At 43.9% G+C, this 18,509-nt stretch overlaps 1 protein-coding gene across 8 annotated transcripts in view; it reads right to left on the bottom strand.

Annotated features, from left to right (window-relative positions):
* DLC1 (DLC1 Rho GTPase activating protein) overlaps positions 1-18,509 on the bottom strand; it is a 251,918-nt gene that overhangs the window by 33,304 nt on the left and 200,105 nt on the right. For all 8 annotated transcript variants that reach the window (XM_035114152.3, XM_060278815.2, XM_035114153.3 and 5 more), the window contains one exon: positions 296-367. In XM_035114152.3, coding sequence (XP_034970043.3) covers positions 296-367 — 72 coding nt within the window. The remainder of the gene's footprint in view (positions 1-295; positions 368-18,509) is intronic.

The following is an 18,509-nucleotide window of genomic DNA, read 5'->3' as shown; positions in this document are numbered from 1 at the left end:
AAAATGCACCTGTGTGCACCTGTGCAGTGAATTCAGCTCCCTGATTCTGCCTCTTACTTACCTGCCTAAGATCTGTCCTGCCTTTCCCCAGCTGGCTGCCCTCCAAATGCTTTGGCCTGTAACTCCCACCATCCCTGACTAGTGGTCCCATTGACAGGGGCTGATGGGATTTGGGAGAGAATATGTTAGAGAGATGCAAAGAGAGATAGGCTGATCTATCCTATTCGGAAATAACAGCGATGGGCCTAAATCACTTTAGAGGAGCAATGACACAGAAAGCAGCACTGTTGCTTACCCTCATATAGCTGAGCGTATTGTGGGAACCCTGCTGCCCGCAGCCAATCACAAGCCTCTTTGGCCTCAATCTCTGGAAGATAAAGAGAAGACAATTCATAGTTGAGATGTGCAAAGCAAAATGTTTCCCCCTCCCATTCAATTTTCTTTTTTAAAAAAAACAGAAACCGTGCTTCGAAAATATGCATATATTCAGCAGTGACCTTGGAGAAATAGAAATTATTTCAAGTTTTGATTTCATTGTATATTTTCACAGCTTGATTCTACTACTTAAGTACACTACTCCAGATGTGCCTGAAGTGACACCTTAAATTTTCAACATGCTTAATGGCTGCAATCCAGAGCTATGCATTGGTGCTAGCGCAGAAGAGGTGCTTCTCATTGTCTTTTGGGGTACCTGGGTTGGGCCTGAATGGCTGGCTCGTAACTTCTTTGCAGAAAGAAACCTTGGCAAAAGTATATAGGGTATATATATTTTTTTTAAAAAAAATAGATAATGCCGGCTAAATTAACGCCACTGAAAACTTCCAAATAAAAATGAGCAGCATTCAACAAACCATGTCGCTTTTGATACCAGGATTTTTCAGACTGAAATAACTTAGTGAAGCCAATACCCAACCTTTTCGCATCGTGTAAATAATACCGACAAACTTAAACCCTGAGAACAAGTGGCACATTGTTTTACATTTGCTCAACCACACGTTCGCTACCCAGGTTAAAAGTAGAGGAAGACTGGAGGTCTCCACGGCATTTACGAGTGACTCGGTTTACATACCGCTTATTTGCTCCAAGTGTATATGTATTTTTTGCACTTCACTCCTTCAAAATATACTATTTGGCAGGCTACAGTCATTCACAAGTATGCACTGGAGGCCAGGAGAAAGGGAATACGTGCAGATCGTTGAGTTACGTGCTCTGTTTTCTTATCAAGCATGCCAACACGTCTAATTAATTTGGGTCCTGGTTCCAGGATACAGACTAAGGCTGACAGGTAAAAAATTTGGATTAGCTGAAGAAAATTGAAAGCTCCAGTTGACCCCTCAAGAGCCTTGGTTGTACTGCACCTCTCCCAAGGTCCCAAGCCAGAACTTAATGGAAATTTAAGTCAATTCCAACAGAAAGGTGGTGCAAAAGAAAGAAAAGGGTATTTTTGCTCCCTTTTAAACTACGACACAGAATGCCAACTGTGCCAGCTTTTGGAGACGCAGCTGAAAGGACTCAAACCCACACAGGGCATCTGAAAACGGCAGCCAGGCATCTAATGGGGGTTCTGCCCAGCAAACAGTATTTGAGGGCCTCTTTGTGGGCAGCTTTAGTCATGCTCCTAATGGAAATTTGACCTGCCCCTGTGCTGCGGTTGGCAACAGGAGCTCCCAACCTGCACCCTGCTATTGCTGTCTATGGGGGGAGAATACTGTTCTTTGGGGGTGGGGTGGGGTGGGTGCTTTAAAGGTATGATAAGTACACAGCCTAAACCCCTCGATGTGGCTTGTAAGAAATGCAATTAATGCGCTGTGTAGTTTGGCCCCCAAATCTGGCTAAAATCTGGCACCTTGAGCCATTTAAAGGTTTCATGGTTGGGCATATTCGCTGGTCTGAGCATCTGAGAGAGACCTTGATCCCTCTCTATACCTTCCCCTCATATCAGTCTCAGCTAAGACCACAGGTGGGCAGGCTCAGGACCGGGGGGGGGGGCTAATTTGGCCCTTCAGGCTTCTAGGATTCTTCTCAGGCCACACTCTCTCTTTCCAGACCTGCTTTTTATGTTCCTGAGGTACTTTTGCCAGGACAGAATGCGCCCTTAGATTCTGATCATGCATTCATGGCGTGTGTAGAAACTAGCCCACAGATATGTCACAAATATTGCTTAGCTCACTTTTGTCTCTAACCCTGCCCAGCACTGTCACATGACCCCCAGGTTGCCCAGAGGTGAACATGGCTGCCCGCCTGCCTGCCTGAGGAAAGTTCACCACGCCTGCTCAATTTCCAAAGCTTTTCCTTCTCCTTCATGGCAATGCTACAGGAAGACTTTCCACGGAGAAGATAACATTACTCTGGAAGTGTAAATCCATTTCCCCCCCTAGCAAAGATCTGTGAACAGAAACCATCAAGGATTTAGTAAACAATGGGTGGATCTTTGCTGGAAAACCTTTCAAGTATAACAATGGTGGTCTTCCATGATAACAATTCCAGCAGCGTAACTGGGGCCTGTTCCATTATTTTGGAACAATTCCTAATTATGCTCTTAGAAAAACACATGGTGCAGAGGGGGTTAGGTAGGAGTAAACAAATAAATAAATAAAAAAATAATTTATTTATATCCCACCCATCTGCCTGGGTTTCCCCAGCCTGGGGTGGGGGTGGGGGTTGGAATATGGCAGCAACCAGCTTCAGGCCTGATCTTCTCTGAAAGTCACTTAGGCTCATAAATAGTTGAAACTTCATTTATCTCAGAATGGAAAATCATAAAAGTTTCCCATGTTAGAGAGTTAATTTTTAAACAAACAAAACAAAACAAAACACCCAGCTGCCAGTAGCAATTTTCTACAACTTCCTTTCTTATCACATACTATTATTTATTGGGTTTACAGCCCTAAAATATTTTTAAGTGACTAAGGCTGCAATCTTATGCAGTGTTATCTGGGAGTAAACCCCAGAAAAACCCTGCAGGATTTACTTCTGAGGAAATATGCATAGAACTGAAGAGCGGGAAGGGACCACGAGGGTCATCTAGTCCAACCCCCTGCAATGCAGGAATCTTTTGCACAACGTGGGGCTCAAACCAATGAGATTAAGAGTCTCATGCTTTACCGACTGGGTTGTTAGTGTATTGACTAAACTGGGCAGCCAAACAAGCAAGCAAACAAACAAACAAACAAACAAACAAACCCAAAGACACCTGGTAGGTAAGATGACATGCAAAACAAAATTGGTACTTTTAAAAATCCCCAAAGTCTTAGTTTGTATACAAAGCAAGAATTTAAAATTTGTTTACAAATATTCCTTAAGTTCAAGGAGAAATATTTTCTGCTCAAAAACTTTTTGGGTTAATAAAGGCACCTGCCACTAAGATTTTGGTACTGAAAAATCAAACTATTCCTGGTTATATCCATCCTTGGCCACTTTTAGTCTCTATTGGTAGGACGGAGGCAAAAATTATAAGACCCTTTTGCAAGCTACATTGATCCGATACGATTGCTGCAGTATTAGGGAGCAATCCTATGCACAAGAAGCTGGCATATAAAGTTGCACTAGATCCAAACCCCGTTCAGCAGGGGGAAGTCAGAACAGCCCCTGTTGCCATACCCGCTGCCTGAGATTTCACAAGCCTGCCTGCCACTGCCTGGTAACCCTTCACAGAAAGAGCTTTTAAGTCATCTGCCTTGCTTACTGGATTTTGGGCAGTCACACAAGGGTTCTGGAGGATCCTGGAAGAACTCACAAGGCTGTCTTGAGATCCCATAAGATCTTGGACAGTCTCACAAGCTCTTGCGAGAGCCCCCAGAGCCTGTTATACAAGGTTTTCTAGTCCCTTTCTATTCATTTATTGGTGATCAGCGTAAAGCTGCAGCCACATAAGTAAAATCAGCATATATTGAGATCCTACTGCAGGATCCTGTTCTGGATTGCCACATCACGTGACCAAGCTGATCCAGCCTAAATCCCCATACTGCACTCTTTTGTGTGTCGAAACAAAATAAAAAATTTCCTTCCAGCAGCACCTTAAAGACCAACTAAGTTTTTTATTTTGGTATGAGCTTTCGTGTGCATGCACACTTCTTCAGATACACTGAAATAGAAGTCCCCAGGCGCTTATAAGTAGAGAAAGGGTGGGGAGGGGTATGGGTGATTGACTGACTGATGTTGACGACTGTAAATGACTGCAAAGTAGCACTTCTCTAAGAAAACATTCCAGTTTAGGAAGAGAGATTTGTTTTCCCCTCAGGAACAAAGCAGAAGCAGCTCAATTTCTCCTCCCATGCCCTCAAAAGCTGGTCTATATGTTGAAATAAAGACCAGCTTCTCTGCTATATGGCTGGGGTACCATTGCATATTATGTTTCCTATGGCACCACAAGTTTCCAAAACAGACACTAGGAAAGGAATTCCTAAGCGTCTCTCACTTTTTCTTTCATTTGATAATGTCTCAGCTATCTGATCTGGCACCTAAAGCTTTTCTTTTAAAAAAAGCAACAACTCCCCCCTCTATGTAAACAGAAACTGTGTATTCGAAGTCCTGATAGTCTGGGTTGATCTGCGTGCCTGAGACTACCCTGGATGGATTTCCACTGTGGTGAATCCAAGCAGTTTTTGCTAGCTAGTCCTCACCATCAACTCTATGATGTCCCTGCACAAAATCCTCTGCCACCTCACGATGCTAGTATTGCCCTGATGTTGCTGGACTACAGCTATGGATAAACGTTAGGGTCCTGCAACATGCTAGCTACCCCTTCCTTAACTAAGATGTGAATCTAGACCAGGGGTAGGCAACCTAAGGCCCGTAGGCCGGATGCGGCCCATTCGCCTTCTCAATCCGGCTTGTGGACAGTCTGGGAATCAGTGTGTTTTGACATGAGTAGAATGTGTGCTTTTATTTAAAATGCATCTCTGGGTTATTTGTGGGGCATAGGAATTTGTTCATTTTTTCCCCTTCAAAATATAGTGCGGCCCACCACATGGTCTGAGGGACAGTAGACTGGCCCACGGCTGAAAAAGGTTGCTGACCCCTGATCTAGACTTTGCCAAAGCACTGAGGGGAGGGGAAGATGAGAATTGATATACGCCCGGCCCTTGCTTTCATTGAGATAAAGGCTCTATTCTGAAAACTAAATGCTCACCAGGAGGACACAAAATTTAAACATTGCCACAGAGGCTGAAGATGTGGTGCGAATAAACGGAACACCTTTGTCTCATTGGTTTCATATCTTCCACACACTCAGAGTGTATTTCAGAGTGTGTCATTCTATCATCCAGCCAGGTGTTCCTCAGTTACCATATAAGCTTTTCATACTTCAGTAGTGAAGTCAAACTAATACATAGATGCCTCCATGGAGGCCTTTTCTCTCTATATCTTGCCAAACATAGTTAAAGCACATTCCTCCTTCCTTCAAAGAACTTCTCCTCCCTTAGTTAGCAGTGTGTGGTGTTTTCCAGGAATCAAATTTGCTTTCTAGCAAGAAAAAGCCTGGATGGCAAAAATGAGGAAGAATTAAATTCACTCAGGCATCTCGTGATGATATAACAAACATGACTGAAAGAACAGTATGCTCAAGAAGGGGAAGAGCTTTTTGCAAGCTGTGGATGATTAGAAATGTGTTCACTGGACAAATTAGAATGCTATCGTGTTTAAACTATACTGTGCCTCCAGAAACTACAAAGAATACATTAATTTTATTTTTTTTGCATTTATATTATGGCCCTTGAGAGGCATCGGGACACCTCACACAATTAATCACAGCTAAAGATAATTATATCCAATCAAAAAGGATTGAGAAAAGAGTCACCATTAATTAAAAATATGACATCCTACTTAGAACTAGGGGCAGAACGGAGGAAAAGTGTGAAATTTAAAGTACACGAATGAAGTAAAGATGCAAAGTAAAGAACGGGGTTTTTTTTAATCCATTTTGTGGTGGGAAGATCATAATTTTGATCTTTTGCCTGCCTTCAGGTAGGGAACAACCCTTTTGTTAATCTACTACACACATTGCCTCAATTATTCCACCACCACCACTACTCTGCAGCCAAGGTGGTGCAATCTTGATGTGACTGTACCATGTAAAAAAATTCATTAAGGTTGCTTGTCCAAATGCTCCTGTCTGTTCATAAAAATAATGCTCCATGGGCCAACTCAATCTGAACTACCGTGTTTCCCCCTTTTTAAGACGTAGCCATAATATAAGACATAGCAGGATTTCTAAGCAGTTGCGCGATATAAGCCATAACCCGAAAATAAGACATAGTGATAGACCCTTCCCCCCTCCCGCCAGCCAACTCTCCCCCATAAAAATCTCTCCCCATTTTACTGTCGCTCCAAAGACACGCATTTCTTTTAAAAGCTTGTAAAAATGCACCGTAGAGCCGTTCCTGCAGCCTCGTGATTCCCCCTCCTGTTTCTGTAAGCATTTTTTAAAATACCTGTAAAAGGATTCCAAAATATTTTTTTTTAGCTAGGCTGTGTGAGCTCTGCTTGCTTGGTGAAGAGGAGAAAAGTGGCATTTGCGGTGGGGAGAAGATGAAAGCACGAGGGAAAAAAGAGGGGCGATTGAAGACGCTGCCTTCCCCTTTAGGGAGAGACTCTGTGTGCGCGTCTCTCTCTCTCTCCCCCCCCCGCCTCTCTCTCTCTCTCTCTCTCTCTCTCTCTCACACACACACACACAGCCCACCTCTCGCTTCCCCCCACTTTCCCCCTTTTAATAGCCTTTTAAAAAGTGAGGATTCTTTTTTCTTTCCATTGCTTGTCTGTAGAGCTTCCCCTTTAAGGATTTGTACCGGTACCGGGATCGCTGCCGGTGGCGCAGTCCTTGCCTTGGGGATTAAGGACTTTCCCCTTCTCGCTGTTTAGGAGCTGCTAAACACTGCCCTACACCCTACACAAAAGTTAACATTTTGTGGGTAAGAGAAACACGGACGGGTTGTTAGGACCAGCAGATTATCTCACCCCGCTTTCTGCTGGCTCAATTGCTACTTAATTGCTACCATTTACCATCTTAATTGCTGCTCAGCTGGCTGCTTTGTTTTCTACAGTATCTCAGCCGGTAGCCTCTTTGCTATCAGTGCTACAAAGTGCTACATTGTTGGAACTTTCGCTCTTAAGTCTTGGGCAGTTGGCTGGCTGGTAGAGATCCTTATTTGCTTTAGTATAGGCTACTGCTACGACTGCATCACACAGATAGATTCCATTATACTGTACTGGTTTAAATTTAAGAAGCTCCAGTGTAGCAGATTGCTATTAAGTGAGTCCCCACCTGTGAGGGGAGAGAGAGAGAGCAGCCCTTCGGAGGAGCTCCTTCCCTCCCTCACGAACATCCCAGGGCCAGGGAGAGAGGGCTGGGCCAGCGATGCACACACCTCCCTTCCCTCAGACTCCCTCTCATGGAGCTTGGTGGTGGCTGTTGCCCGTCATTTTCTTTCAGTCAAGAGTCCTGCCCCGCAGGGAGACAGGGAGCAAGAGGGGCACTGCTCCTGATGTAATAAAAATACCGGTAAGACATTCCCTGAAAATAAGCCACCCAGTGTTTTTTTGAGGAAAAAAAGTGATAAGACGGTGTCTTAAAATGTGGGAAAGACGGTAGGTCCTGTTAACTGGTCCTGTTAGCTAGGGATGATGGGAGTTGTAGTCCCAAAACATCTGGAGGGCTAAGTTTGGCCATGCCTGCTCATGTATCATGGGACTTAAGCAATTGACAGCAAGCTTAAACTGTTTAAATATATTTCAGTGGCACTTTACAGGATGGCAGTACATTCAGATTTTGCCTCTACAGAAGTGTAGCCAATATGAATCTTAACAAGGGTTTTGTTTTTAAATGGACTATGTTGCCAATTCCTACTGAAGATAATCAAGTTGGCATTGCCAAAAACACAGGCGCACCTCTCTCTGATTTGTTACAGAAAACAGATTAGCAACACAGTTTCCTTCCTGTGTAAAGATTAAAATGTTACTTACGACTCTCTAGAATTAGCTGCTGACTTGACATGTACATACGGTTTTTCTTTTTAAAGAGAACGAACAGAAAGATCAAATGGGGAGCTGTCTTCTTTGTCTGATCCTTAGTCCAGAACTATCAAATTTATTAAGAGTGAAAAATCTTCTAAAAGCCCAGTAAGAAACAAACAAAACAGGACAGCTCAACTTAACACATGATGTGAGGAACTTCTGCTATTTGTACTTCCTGCATGTAGAACACACACAAAGAACTCTCCTCCTAAAAAGGACTGGAAATAAGGCTTGATAAAATAAAAAACTGCATCTTATTTAGGGTGAAGATATACACTTGATGACAATTAAGCAAGTGGGCTTTGAGAAGATTTTTCACTAGTGCTAGTGTGTGAAAATAGTCAAGATCCAAGGATCCCCAGGCATGCACCTCCAGATGGTAGATATGTCAGGGGCAATCCCTGATGCCCGGGCATCTTCACTTGGTCACACGACAGCACTTCAAAAGGAGTTTATCAAGACCTGACAATCAGCTGATTGTTGCCTCTTGTGCTGAACTTTTGCAGGCATAGGTGATCACCAAGTGGAGGTTCCTCACCAGCCCTACGATAATCTGAATTATAACTTTGTTAATGGTCCTACCCTAAAGGATAGCCTAGATTAAAAAAACCCTGGTGAGGTTTTCCCTAGTGGGTCCATGGTGATGTTGTGCTCTGGTAACCTCAAGGTTAGATTACTTCAATGCGTTATACATAGGGCTGCCTCTGAAGACGGTTCGGAAACTTCAGCTGGTGCAGAATTCAGCTGCCAGGTTGCTCACCGGAGCAAGACGGTTTGAACATATTACACCGATCCTGGCCCAACTGCACTGGCTACCAGTTAGTTTCCGGGCCCAATTTAAAATGCTGGTGTTGACCTATAAAGCCTTAAATGACTCAGGACCACAATACCACAAGGACTGCCTCTTTCCACATGAACCTACCCGGACCCTGAGATCATCTTCTGAGACCCTCCTTCGTGTGTCTCCTCCTCGAGAGGTCCAGAGGGTGGCAACCCGAGAATGGGTCTTCTCTGCAGTGGCTCCCTGCTTGTGAAATGCTCTCCCCTGGGAAGTTTGCCTGGTGCCTTCATAATACACTTTTAGACGCCAGGCAAAAATGTTCCTTTTTAACCAGGCGTTTGCTTGATCTGATTTGCATCCTATGCCCTTTTAAAATGTGTGGTTTTTTGGGGGGGAGTGGCCTATTGGGTTCTTGTTTTTATTTTTATTAAGTATTTTGCAGTTTTATATCTTGATTTTATTCTTTGAAGTGCCCTGAGACCCCTGGGTATAGGGTGGTATATAAATTCAATAAACAACAACAACTTTACAATGGTGAATTCTTGTTAAATGCATACTTCTATCTCATAATATGATTAGAGCAGGCATCCCCAAACTTCGGCCCTCCAGATGTTTTGGACTACAATTCCCATCTTCCCTGACCATTGGTCCTGCTAGCTAGGGATCATGGGAGTTGTAGGCCAAAACATCTGGAGGGCTGCAGTTTGGGGATGCCTGGATTAGAGGGTGCAGATGGCCTTATTTCTACAGCCTCTCTTCCTTGCCTGATTCTAGTGAGAGTTGTAGCTATTGTTTGGGGGGGGGGGCTAGCCAGAGTTTTTTTTTGCCCCGGGAGAAGCCTCCAGAAAGGCCCCATTGAGGCTCCCAGCCTCTCTGTGTGTGTGTGTAAGCAAAAGCGTGTGAGGGAGATGCCAAAGTGGGTCTTTTGACCCAGGTGAAATAAAGCCTAGTTTCGCCCCTGACTCTAGTGCCCTGTACTTATGACAAGAAAATACAATTTAGGAGGAACAGCCATTTCCTTCTCCAAGTGCTCCGGCTCACAGCATCCACAAATACACAGAGATTAACTGGAAGAAGCCAAGCAGGATCTTGTTCTGCCAGCTGAGCTTCAACAAGCAACGCCGGGGGAAGCCTGAGAGAAGGCGACAGTGGGCAAGCTTCATAGACAAACTCATGACCCTTCAGTGAGAATGGTATTTGGTCGAGTCCCAAAGAATCAAACACTGCATTTATTTATTACAAGAGCAAAACAGAGCGGCCATCATGACCATAGCTGCAGGCCTACTTTCCACTGAAATCAAGGAGGGTTTCAAGTAGATGCACTGATGATCTGAGCAAGCTGTCTGCCTCTCAGTCAGCCAGCAAGACAATGTGAGAGGAAAGAAAGCTCGAGTAAGAGCCTGTTCTCCACATTACATTGGCATGTTTCCCAGTACATCAGAGGCCTGAATGACCAAATGTTATGGTACAATTCATACACCCAATTCGGGTACTTCTCCCCTAACTTTCTCAGAGGTACAATGGTAGCTTCATAGCTTTAAACTCATGTGCATGTCAGAAGCAATGATTCCAGGGAATCTGGACAGCTCCGGAAAGCTAAGAGCATGCATAGACATAAGGCGTTCAAACTGTTGCAGGATTCGCACTAGTTTTAGGCAGGGTATATTTTTATTGTCTTTTTCCTGCCAGGGAAGGGGAGAGGTGCTTCTGTGATTTTCTGCTTCGGCTTCCAAAAAAACCCCAAGCAAACCCCTGACTGGCCTAGGGTACTACGGTATGTGCCTCGACTTGGGAAGGGAATGGCAGCATTCGAAATATGCCAGGCACCAAGCACATTTTGCACCTGGCTATCAGCCACCTGGCTATCAGCCACTGAGCCTAGGGCTTGCTCATCAGAAGGTCGGTGGTTTGAATCCCTGTGACGGGGTGAGCTCCCGTTGCTTGGTCCCAGCTCCTGCCAACCTAGCAGTTCGAAAGCACGTCAAAATGCAAGTAGATAAATAGGAACCGCTACAGCGGGAAGGTAAACGGCGTTTCCATGTGCTGCTCTGGTTTGCCAGAAGCGGCTTTGTCATGCTGGCCACATGACCTGGAAGCTGTACGCCGGCTCCCTCGGCCAATAATGCGAGATGAGCGCGCAACCCCAGAGTCGGTCACGACTGGACCTAATGGTCAGGGGTCCCTTTACCTTTACCTTATCAGCCACTGAATGCCAGGATGGCGCCTGGTGTCTCCGCCACCTGGAGATGCGTGCCTGGTGATCCTTGGATGTTGCCTGTTTTCACACACTAACAACACATCCTTTAGAATTCTATGCCTCGTATTTTGTCTGCACAATCAGAATGAATTTCAGGAACCAAAAAGTGGCATATGACTTTCGAGCAGACTAACCCCAAATGGGAGCTAGACATTCTGTTTTGGCAGGGGGTTGGACCAGATGGCCCTTGTGATCTCTTCCAACTCTATGATTCTAACCCTGATATGAGGAGCCATTTGACACCTAGCTTATATATTTGAGTTTCTAATACTGGGTCTAGGGTACTATGTGCCTCGCCTTGCTGCTCCGTATCAGTCAGAACAATGTTATCGGACCAATCCTGGAATATTGATCACATGGAATTCAGCTCAGTGAGAACTTTCTAGTCTTTACAGCTGCAGATATATACTTCAAAATGCATGTCTGATGCCGGCAAAAGACTCTCCAAAGGCAGTTGGGGAGGAGAGAAAGATTTCTAGGGCTTGATCAAAGCTTCTGTGCCATGTGTTGGGATTTGCACATTCCCATTAAGAGGAAAACCATAAATAAATTATGCATTAGGAAACACCACAGTATTTGCATACTTTATGCAGGCTGCAGAATTCAGCTTTCTTGATGCAGAATTTGAATGGCTTTGGCACAGAATCTCTATTTTTTTAAAAAAATACAAACAGCCATGCCTAAAAGACAAGGAATCTGAGGATCTAGCATGGTGTGGCTGTGGAACCCCCAAGGACTGGAATGCAAGACTGTATAGGGTGGCAACATAATTCTCTTATACAGGGTGCTGAATAGAATGGGTTCACATGAATCCATGCTATCATAGGGTACATTCATAAATTTATCCGTCTTCCTTTTATTTAAAGCGAAAATCCCACCAAAGACACCCACCCCTTATTCCAAGCACATTATTATTATTGGAAAGATGGTATTTGCTGGACTAAAGAACAGATCAGGAGTTGTGTTTGTAGCCTTGGCCTAAATAGCATAACCCATCCAGCTAATTCACGGTCTCCCTGTAGGAAAAACATCAGCCTTCACATTCCTTGATATTTATCAGCCATAGAATCAAAAGCAAACAAGACATCTTGACATCCATCACCACACAGAATTATTTAAAAGCCACCCTGACCCTTGTTGCACAGGAATAAGGTAAGAAACATGACTGGAATGGCTTATCTCATTGGGAGTTAGCCGCCTCAGTACATGGATTCTAAGCTTTAAAATGTTCAGAAAACTATGAAAGCTCTAGCTAAGGTTATTCCTTTTTTTTAAAAAAAGTAAGTATACAGATGAAAGAGGCTGGCAGAATGGCATATAAACACTTGTTTGGGAATGCCATTGTTTATAAGGATGCTGATGCAAGCTGCACACAATTTCTGAGGTGTGCTCAAGGTCTCCCTTGCAATTTCAGAGGGTGGTGGCGTGTTACCACCGTGTAGTGCAGCCAACACGAAATGTCTTGGTCTAGCTTCTAGAAAAGTTTAGAGCCGACCGACCGTGTTCCATTGCAGCAGACATCCTACACAAGAAAGCAACAAACAAGGCCCCTTTGAATTCCATTCCACACAGAGAAGAAACAAGAGACCAAAAGAAATCTTGGCTCCAAGACTACCCAAAAAAAGTCCACCAGGAATCTAAGCCTCTTACTTCTGGGGCCAAGTCCAGTACCCTGATGAATCCTCTTAAAAAAAGAAACCTTGAGGCTTTTTACTGAGGCTTGATTAGCACTTTAAGCAATGCATGTTCTTGGCTTTGCATACTTCTGTACAAGGAAGGAATTTGTGGATCTCTCACTATCTGCTAGTTCTGTTTTGGATACACAAGGAAGCAGCAGAGCCCTTGTCCTAATAGCTCTGGACCTCTTATCATTACACGTTCCTCACAACCATGTTATTTTACAGGGAAGGCTGTATGTAAGACCCATTGCCTTGGATTTGGTTATACTTCTGTAATAAGCATAAAAAGGAAGCGGAAACATCTGAAGTTATTTTTGTGTCTTTAGGTCTTTTGGCAATGGAGCGCAAATGCTGGGGTGGGTCTGGTATTGTCTGGAGCCTGTCAGTTCTGCTGCATAGCCTCATTTCCTTCTTCCTGTTGCTAGTGAAGTATGAGAAACTTTTGTTTACAATATGGGACCATCCTGTTTGACACAAGCCTTCATTCTTCCCATCCCCCTGAATAGGGGGCAAACTGCAGTTGTCTCCTGCTGAAGTCCATGTGGTTCAATTTTCGTCCCCCCCCCCATAAATCCAGGTACCACAGGGATGGGGAACCTGTGGCTACCTGGCTATTGTTGTTCTTGATTCAGCTACAGATAGCATGACCAATGGTCAGGAAAAGTAGGAATCGTAGCACAGCAGCATCCACAGATCTTCCCCATCTCAGAGCTACAGTCTACCATACTGCTTCACACTAGAGCAGATGAGGCTCAAAAGATCCTGTGTTGCATGGCACTTAAAACACACCTGCCCCAACCCATATACTTTGAATATGACACTCCTTCGTGTGAGAAGGATCAGCATCATACCTACAAACTGATGCAGGAACACATGAAACATCTTTAAACAGAATCAGTAGCCAACCATTTCCATCTAGCCAGTACTGCCTGACCTATTTTTAACAGGGGGTTTCATGAACTCATGATATATGGATATATCACAATGTCTGAAATAAGGATGGAGCTACATAGAGGCATTGGCTGGCTTCATGGGTTTCCCACATTGTGATTTTTGCATAATGCATAATGATTTTTGCATAATGCGCACGCGCACGTGCACACACCCACACACACCATGATTCGCAATATATCGCTAGATCAAAAATTACAAAACCAGTATCATGATATGGGCTTGAAACCAGTTTTGGATGATATATTGCCCAACCCTAACATATGAATCACGATATACTGCCAGGTCAAAAACTATGAAATCAATATCACAATACAATGGTACCTCGGGTTACAAACCCTTCAGGTTACAGACTCTGCTAACCCGGAAGTAGTACCTCGGGTTAAGAACTTGACTTCATGGTGAAAACAGAAATTGCACGGCGGCAGTGGGAGGCCCCATTAGCTAAATTGGTACCTCAGGTTAAGAACAGTTTCAGGTTACGAACGGACCTCTGGAACGAATTAAGTTCTTAACCAGAGGTACCACTGTATGGACTTCAAACCAGTTTTGATAATATAGGTTTGCCTGAATCTTGTAACACTGAATAGCTCTGTCAAAAGTAACTGATACAGGAGAGCCAAGTGCTCTGACCTATTAAATACTCAGGTCCAAAGCAGCACCAACCCATATACCTTCCATCATGTACATTTCAAGTAAAAGCCTGGAACAGAAGACCACAGCCATCAGAAATAACTTTTGGGAAATCTTTTAGCATTTGAAAGTGACAATATATTCCATGCTTATCAATAGGTGTGTCTCCTAGTCTTCTGCGGCAACTAAGGACACCCCCCAACCCAAATTATTAGGTCAGAAAGGACCAGCATAGGTGCATTGGGGCAAGTAACCTTTGTGATCTTATCTCCAGGGCTGACAATCAGCCGTTGAACTTTCTGCTGTTTGAAAAAAGTTCAGTCAGGGGGTTCAAATATATTCCCACCAACTGCTCCAAACAGAAAGGAAACGTAGTATACCAAGCTCAGCAAATTAACACGAGGGGCAACATGAAGCCTATTGGTGGATTACTGGCCAGAGAGATGCTGACCTAATCAAGCTTTGGTGACACTTTAAGAAAAAGCACTCAATCTGCTTGGCTATTACAGTACCTTATTTCTGGTTCATTACAAATTGCATTGCAAATGTAATCAGAGACACAATATCCGCACTGTTGGGAATTCCTTGATTCAGCTGAGACACCCAGCAGCTCCCAGTTGCTCAAGACAGAAAATAATTCTTTTAACTGATGACCGTGATAAAGTTACAATACCTCAAAAACCACAAAATCTGTGCTTGGAGGGAGAAAAAGGAAAGCAAACCCACTCTTATTGCTAGATAAGGCGTAAGTCAAAACCTGGGACATGCTGCTAACAGGCAAAACATTCTGCTCGATTGCCTGAAATTTCATCTTTGGGGAGCAGGAAGCAGAATGTTAGCCGGACAAGGTCATTTATCTTGGGACCTCTTTGGTCTGCCTGGGGCCACCACAGTCTGGTTCTGTAATCAACACAACCTGCATGTTTCAGGGCACTTCTATTTATTTGCTGTAGGGCAGCAACACTTGGAGAGCTCCAGATGTCGGATTACAATGGGCATCATCCCTGAGCTCTGGCCACGATGTTCGCCCCTGCTTTAGAGCAGCCTTTCACAACCTGGTTTGGGCTACTATTCCCATCCCTCTGAGCCAGCATTGCAACAAGTCACGAGATGGTGGCCATTACAGTCCAACGTTTAACTTTATTTAAAAAAGCATTTATACAGTCGACTCACAAATTACGTGCGCTTAATTTGTGCAAATTCAGCTTACTGTGATTGGCCGAAAAACTTAGCAACAAAATGTGGGGCAGGCATCGTGTGTGTGTGTGTGTGTGTGTGTGTGTGGTGGGGGGAAGCCAGCATTTCCACCAGCCACTGCAGTTGCCTTGGGAGGGAATTTGGAGATGCAGGGAGAGTGTGTGTTGACTATGCAAGATTTTGGCTTTATGCGCTATCCCCGGAATGCAACTGCCGCATAAGTTGGAAGTCAACTGTATACCACTATATCATAAAAATATCAAAGTGGTTTACAGTAAAAACGCATAAAATTTAGAATCAGAGACCATCAGCTAACCACTATGGGAGGATGTATTCTTAATTGCCAGTATAAGCCTGGAGAAATAGAAAAATTTTCAGTAGGCATTTAAATGTTGAAATCAAGGCTGCCTGCTGAATCTCTTTTGGTGGAACACCCCACAGGACTGGGCTGATGACACTAAAGGCTCCATTTTGTGTTGATGTCAAATGAGCCTTGCTAACTCGGGGGACTAGCAATGACATGTTTGAGGATGATCTCAAATGACTGAGCTAGGATATAGGGGTTCAGGTAAGCTGTTCAGGGCTTTGCAAATCAAGACAAATATCTCGAGCTTGGATCAGTAGTGGATGGGTGCAGATGCTTTAACAAGCCATGTTGTTGGGCCATGTTCCCCAATCGGCAGTCTGCCTGCTGTCGAACCAGGCCCAAGGGCAGCCCCATGCAGAGGACATTGTAGTAATCCAGCCTCAAGGTTGCAAGCACATGGACTCCAGTCACCAGGCTATAGCTAGCAAACCAGGCAGAGCTGAAGGCACTCCAAGTCACAGAAGATGACTGAAGGGCACCAGGCTCTAGAGCAGGGGTGCCCAAACCTTTTTCAAAGTGGGCCAGATTTGATAATAGAAGTTAAGATACATCTATCCTATTGGATCCCACTCCCTAATGTTGAGGGATGCATGTCTTGGGACTTGTCTGCCTAGCATCTTCGTGAGCTACTGAGCTGGCAAGTTAATGCCAATCAGTCATGGGGATTGGGGGGGGGGAAACAGACACCATTTCCCCCAGGCCAAAAAAGCATGACCTCTGTTGCACACCTTTGATACCCAATGCAGATCTTAGAAAGTCAAACAGATGGCTTTGCGGTATCAGTTATACAGTCTCTGCAGAGTTGCATCTTTGTGATTATGGGTTCAAGCGCCCAATATCTCTGGGAAGAGAGTTATTGATTTGTTTTATTTTTATTTTGTATTTTTCTGTTGCGAACCATCATGTGATCTTCAGATGAAGCGAAGTATACAAATTTCATAAATGATAATGATGATAATGATAATAATAATAATAATAATGCAAGGTACCCATAGCTTAGAAAGTGTTTGGAGGAGAAATGAAGCTAAGCTGTTGAGCAGCCTTGCACAGATGTTGTTGGACTACAACTATCAGCTGCAGCCAGCCTTGCCAGTGGTCAGACATGATGTGAGTTGTAGTCCAAAAAAAATCTGGAGGACACCAGGTTGTGAAAGGTTGCTGCAGAGTACAGTAGATGCTTTGCCTGCATAAACGTACCAAGTGCAATCCCAAGCATTTCCAGTTAGAAGAACCTCAAACCTCAGAAATCTGGACTTGGGAAATATTCCACTCAAGACCTTGGGAATCTACTGAGAGCCAGGAGAGCAATACTTGAGGAGATGGAATATGAACCCAGTTTCCTCTGTTCCGTTGTGCCCTACTTACCCAGCAAAAGTGAAAGATACTGAATTGTGGGCATGTGCGCATTGGAGAGTAGGAGATGTTCATTCTTGTTCATTTTCTGGATAGAAGACCAATCCTATCCCAAACCGCCTTAAAACTGGATGTTAAAAGAGCTTAACTCTTGCTCTTGGTATGCTATTAATTAGGCAGTGCTGATCTATGCATGCATACTCAGAAGTAAGTCCCACTATGTTCAATAGAAACAAAATAAAAAATTACTTCCAATAGCAGCTTAGAGACTAACTAAGTTTGTCATTGGTATGAGCTTATTCCCAAATAAGTGCAACACAGGAATTCATTTGTATACCCATTTGACCAAAGACATTTAAGTATTCAGTACATTTTGAAAGCAAAGATCAAGGATGATGACTACTAATAAAAAAGAGAGCAATACCCACATGTTAGAGAGAATTAACTTAAATGTGTCACACCCAATTTGTGGCCATTTAGCCACAGTCTCCATTAGCTTAATGGAAACATTTGGTTCACAATGATGCTACAAGCATGCCATTGGCAAGTTTTTGTGAAGAGAGAAAAAGAGAGACAGGGAGGGTGGTACCTAAGGTAGCTAGACAACAAAAAGAATTTGTTTTCTGTTTGTGCTAGAAATACAAGGCATTGTTTACAACTGGCAGGGGGTGTTGCTCCTTGAAAGGGATCAAAGGTTCTCAGATGACATCATGAGCTTGGGCACCAGGGCTCAAGGGGGAGGGCATCTGGCTCCTGGGAGTCACCACACTAATTATTGAAGAACTTCAAAAGGGAATTCAAGCTTCCTCTTTGCCACTTCAAAACACACATCCAACTTAACCCTTTCATCTGCTGCTCCCTTTAAGACATACCTATGTACACAAGCTGCTCACGAAGTGAGCCATTGCATCTTACAGCATTTGGCTTGAAACTAGGGCGGGGTGGGGGGCGGGGGCCCAACTAATTGAAAACACATTTCAAGGAAAGGCTGCCACATGGCTTCAACAATTCAAGGATTTTCTGCTTTTCCTGTTTCATTAGGAGCCTTGGCTGCAACCTTGAATACACTTAAATGAGACTCACTCCCATGTTAATGCTGCTAAATTGGGAAACTGAATAATATTACCCCAGTATCAGATTGGTGTGCCACTGGTGATAATCGTCTTCCAACTGGGACGATAATTAAGTGAAGTTACAGTGAACATTGGGGGGGGGGAGGGAAAGTTCATGGACGAAGGAATTGGAAAAGATGTTGTAAAATGGGAGTGGAATGAAGCAGTC

Source organism: Zootoca vivipara, chromosome Z1 (assembly GCF_965207765.1).
Source record: "Zootoca vivipara chromosome Z1, rZooViv2.hap1.1, whole genome shotgun sequence".
NCBI classification, from domain to species: Eukaryota; Metazoa; Chordata; class Lepidosauria; order Squamata; family Lacertidae; genus Zootoca; species Zootoca vivipara.
The sequence above is the reverse complement of the archived record's forward strand: the minus strand, read 5'-3'. Positions and strand labels throughout refer to the sequence as shown.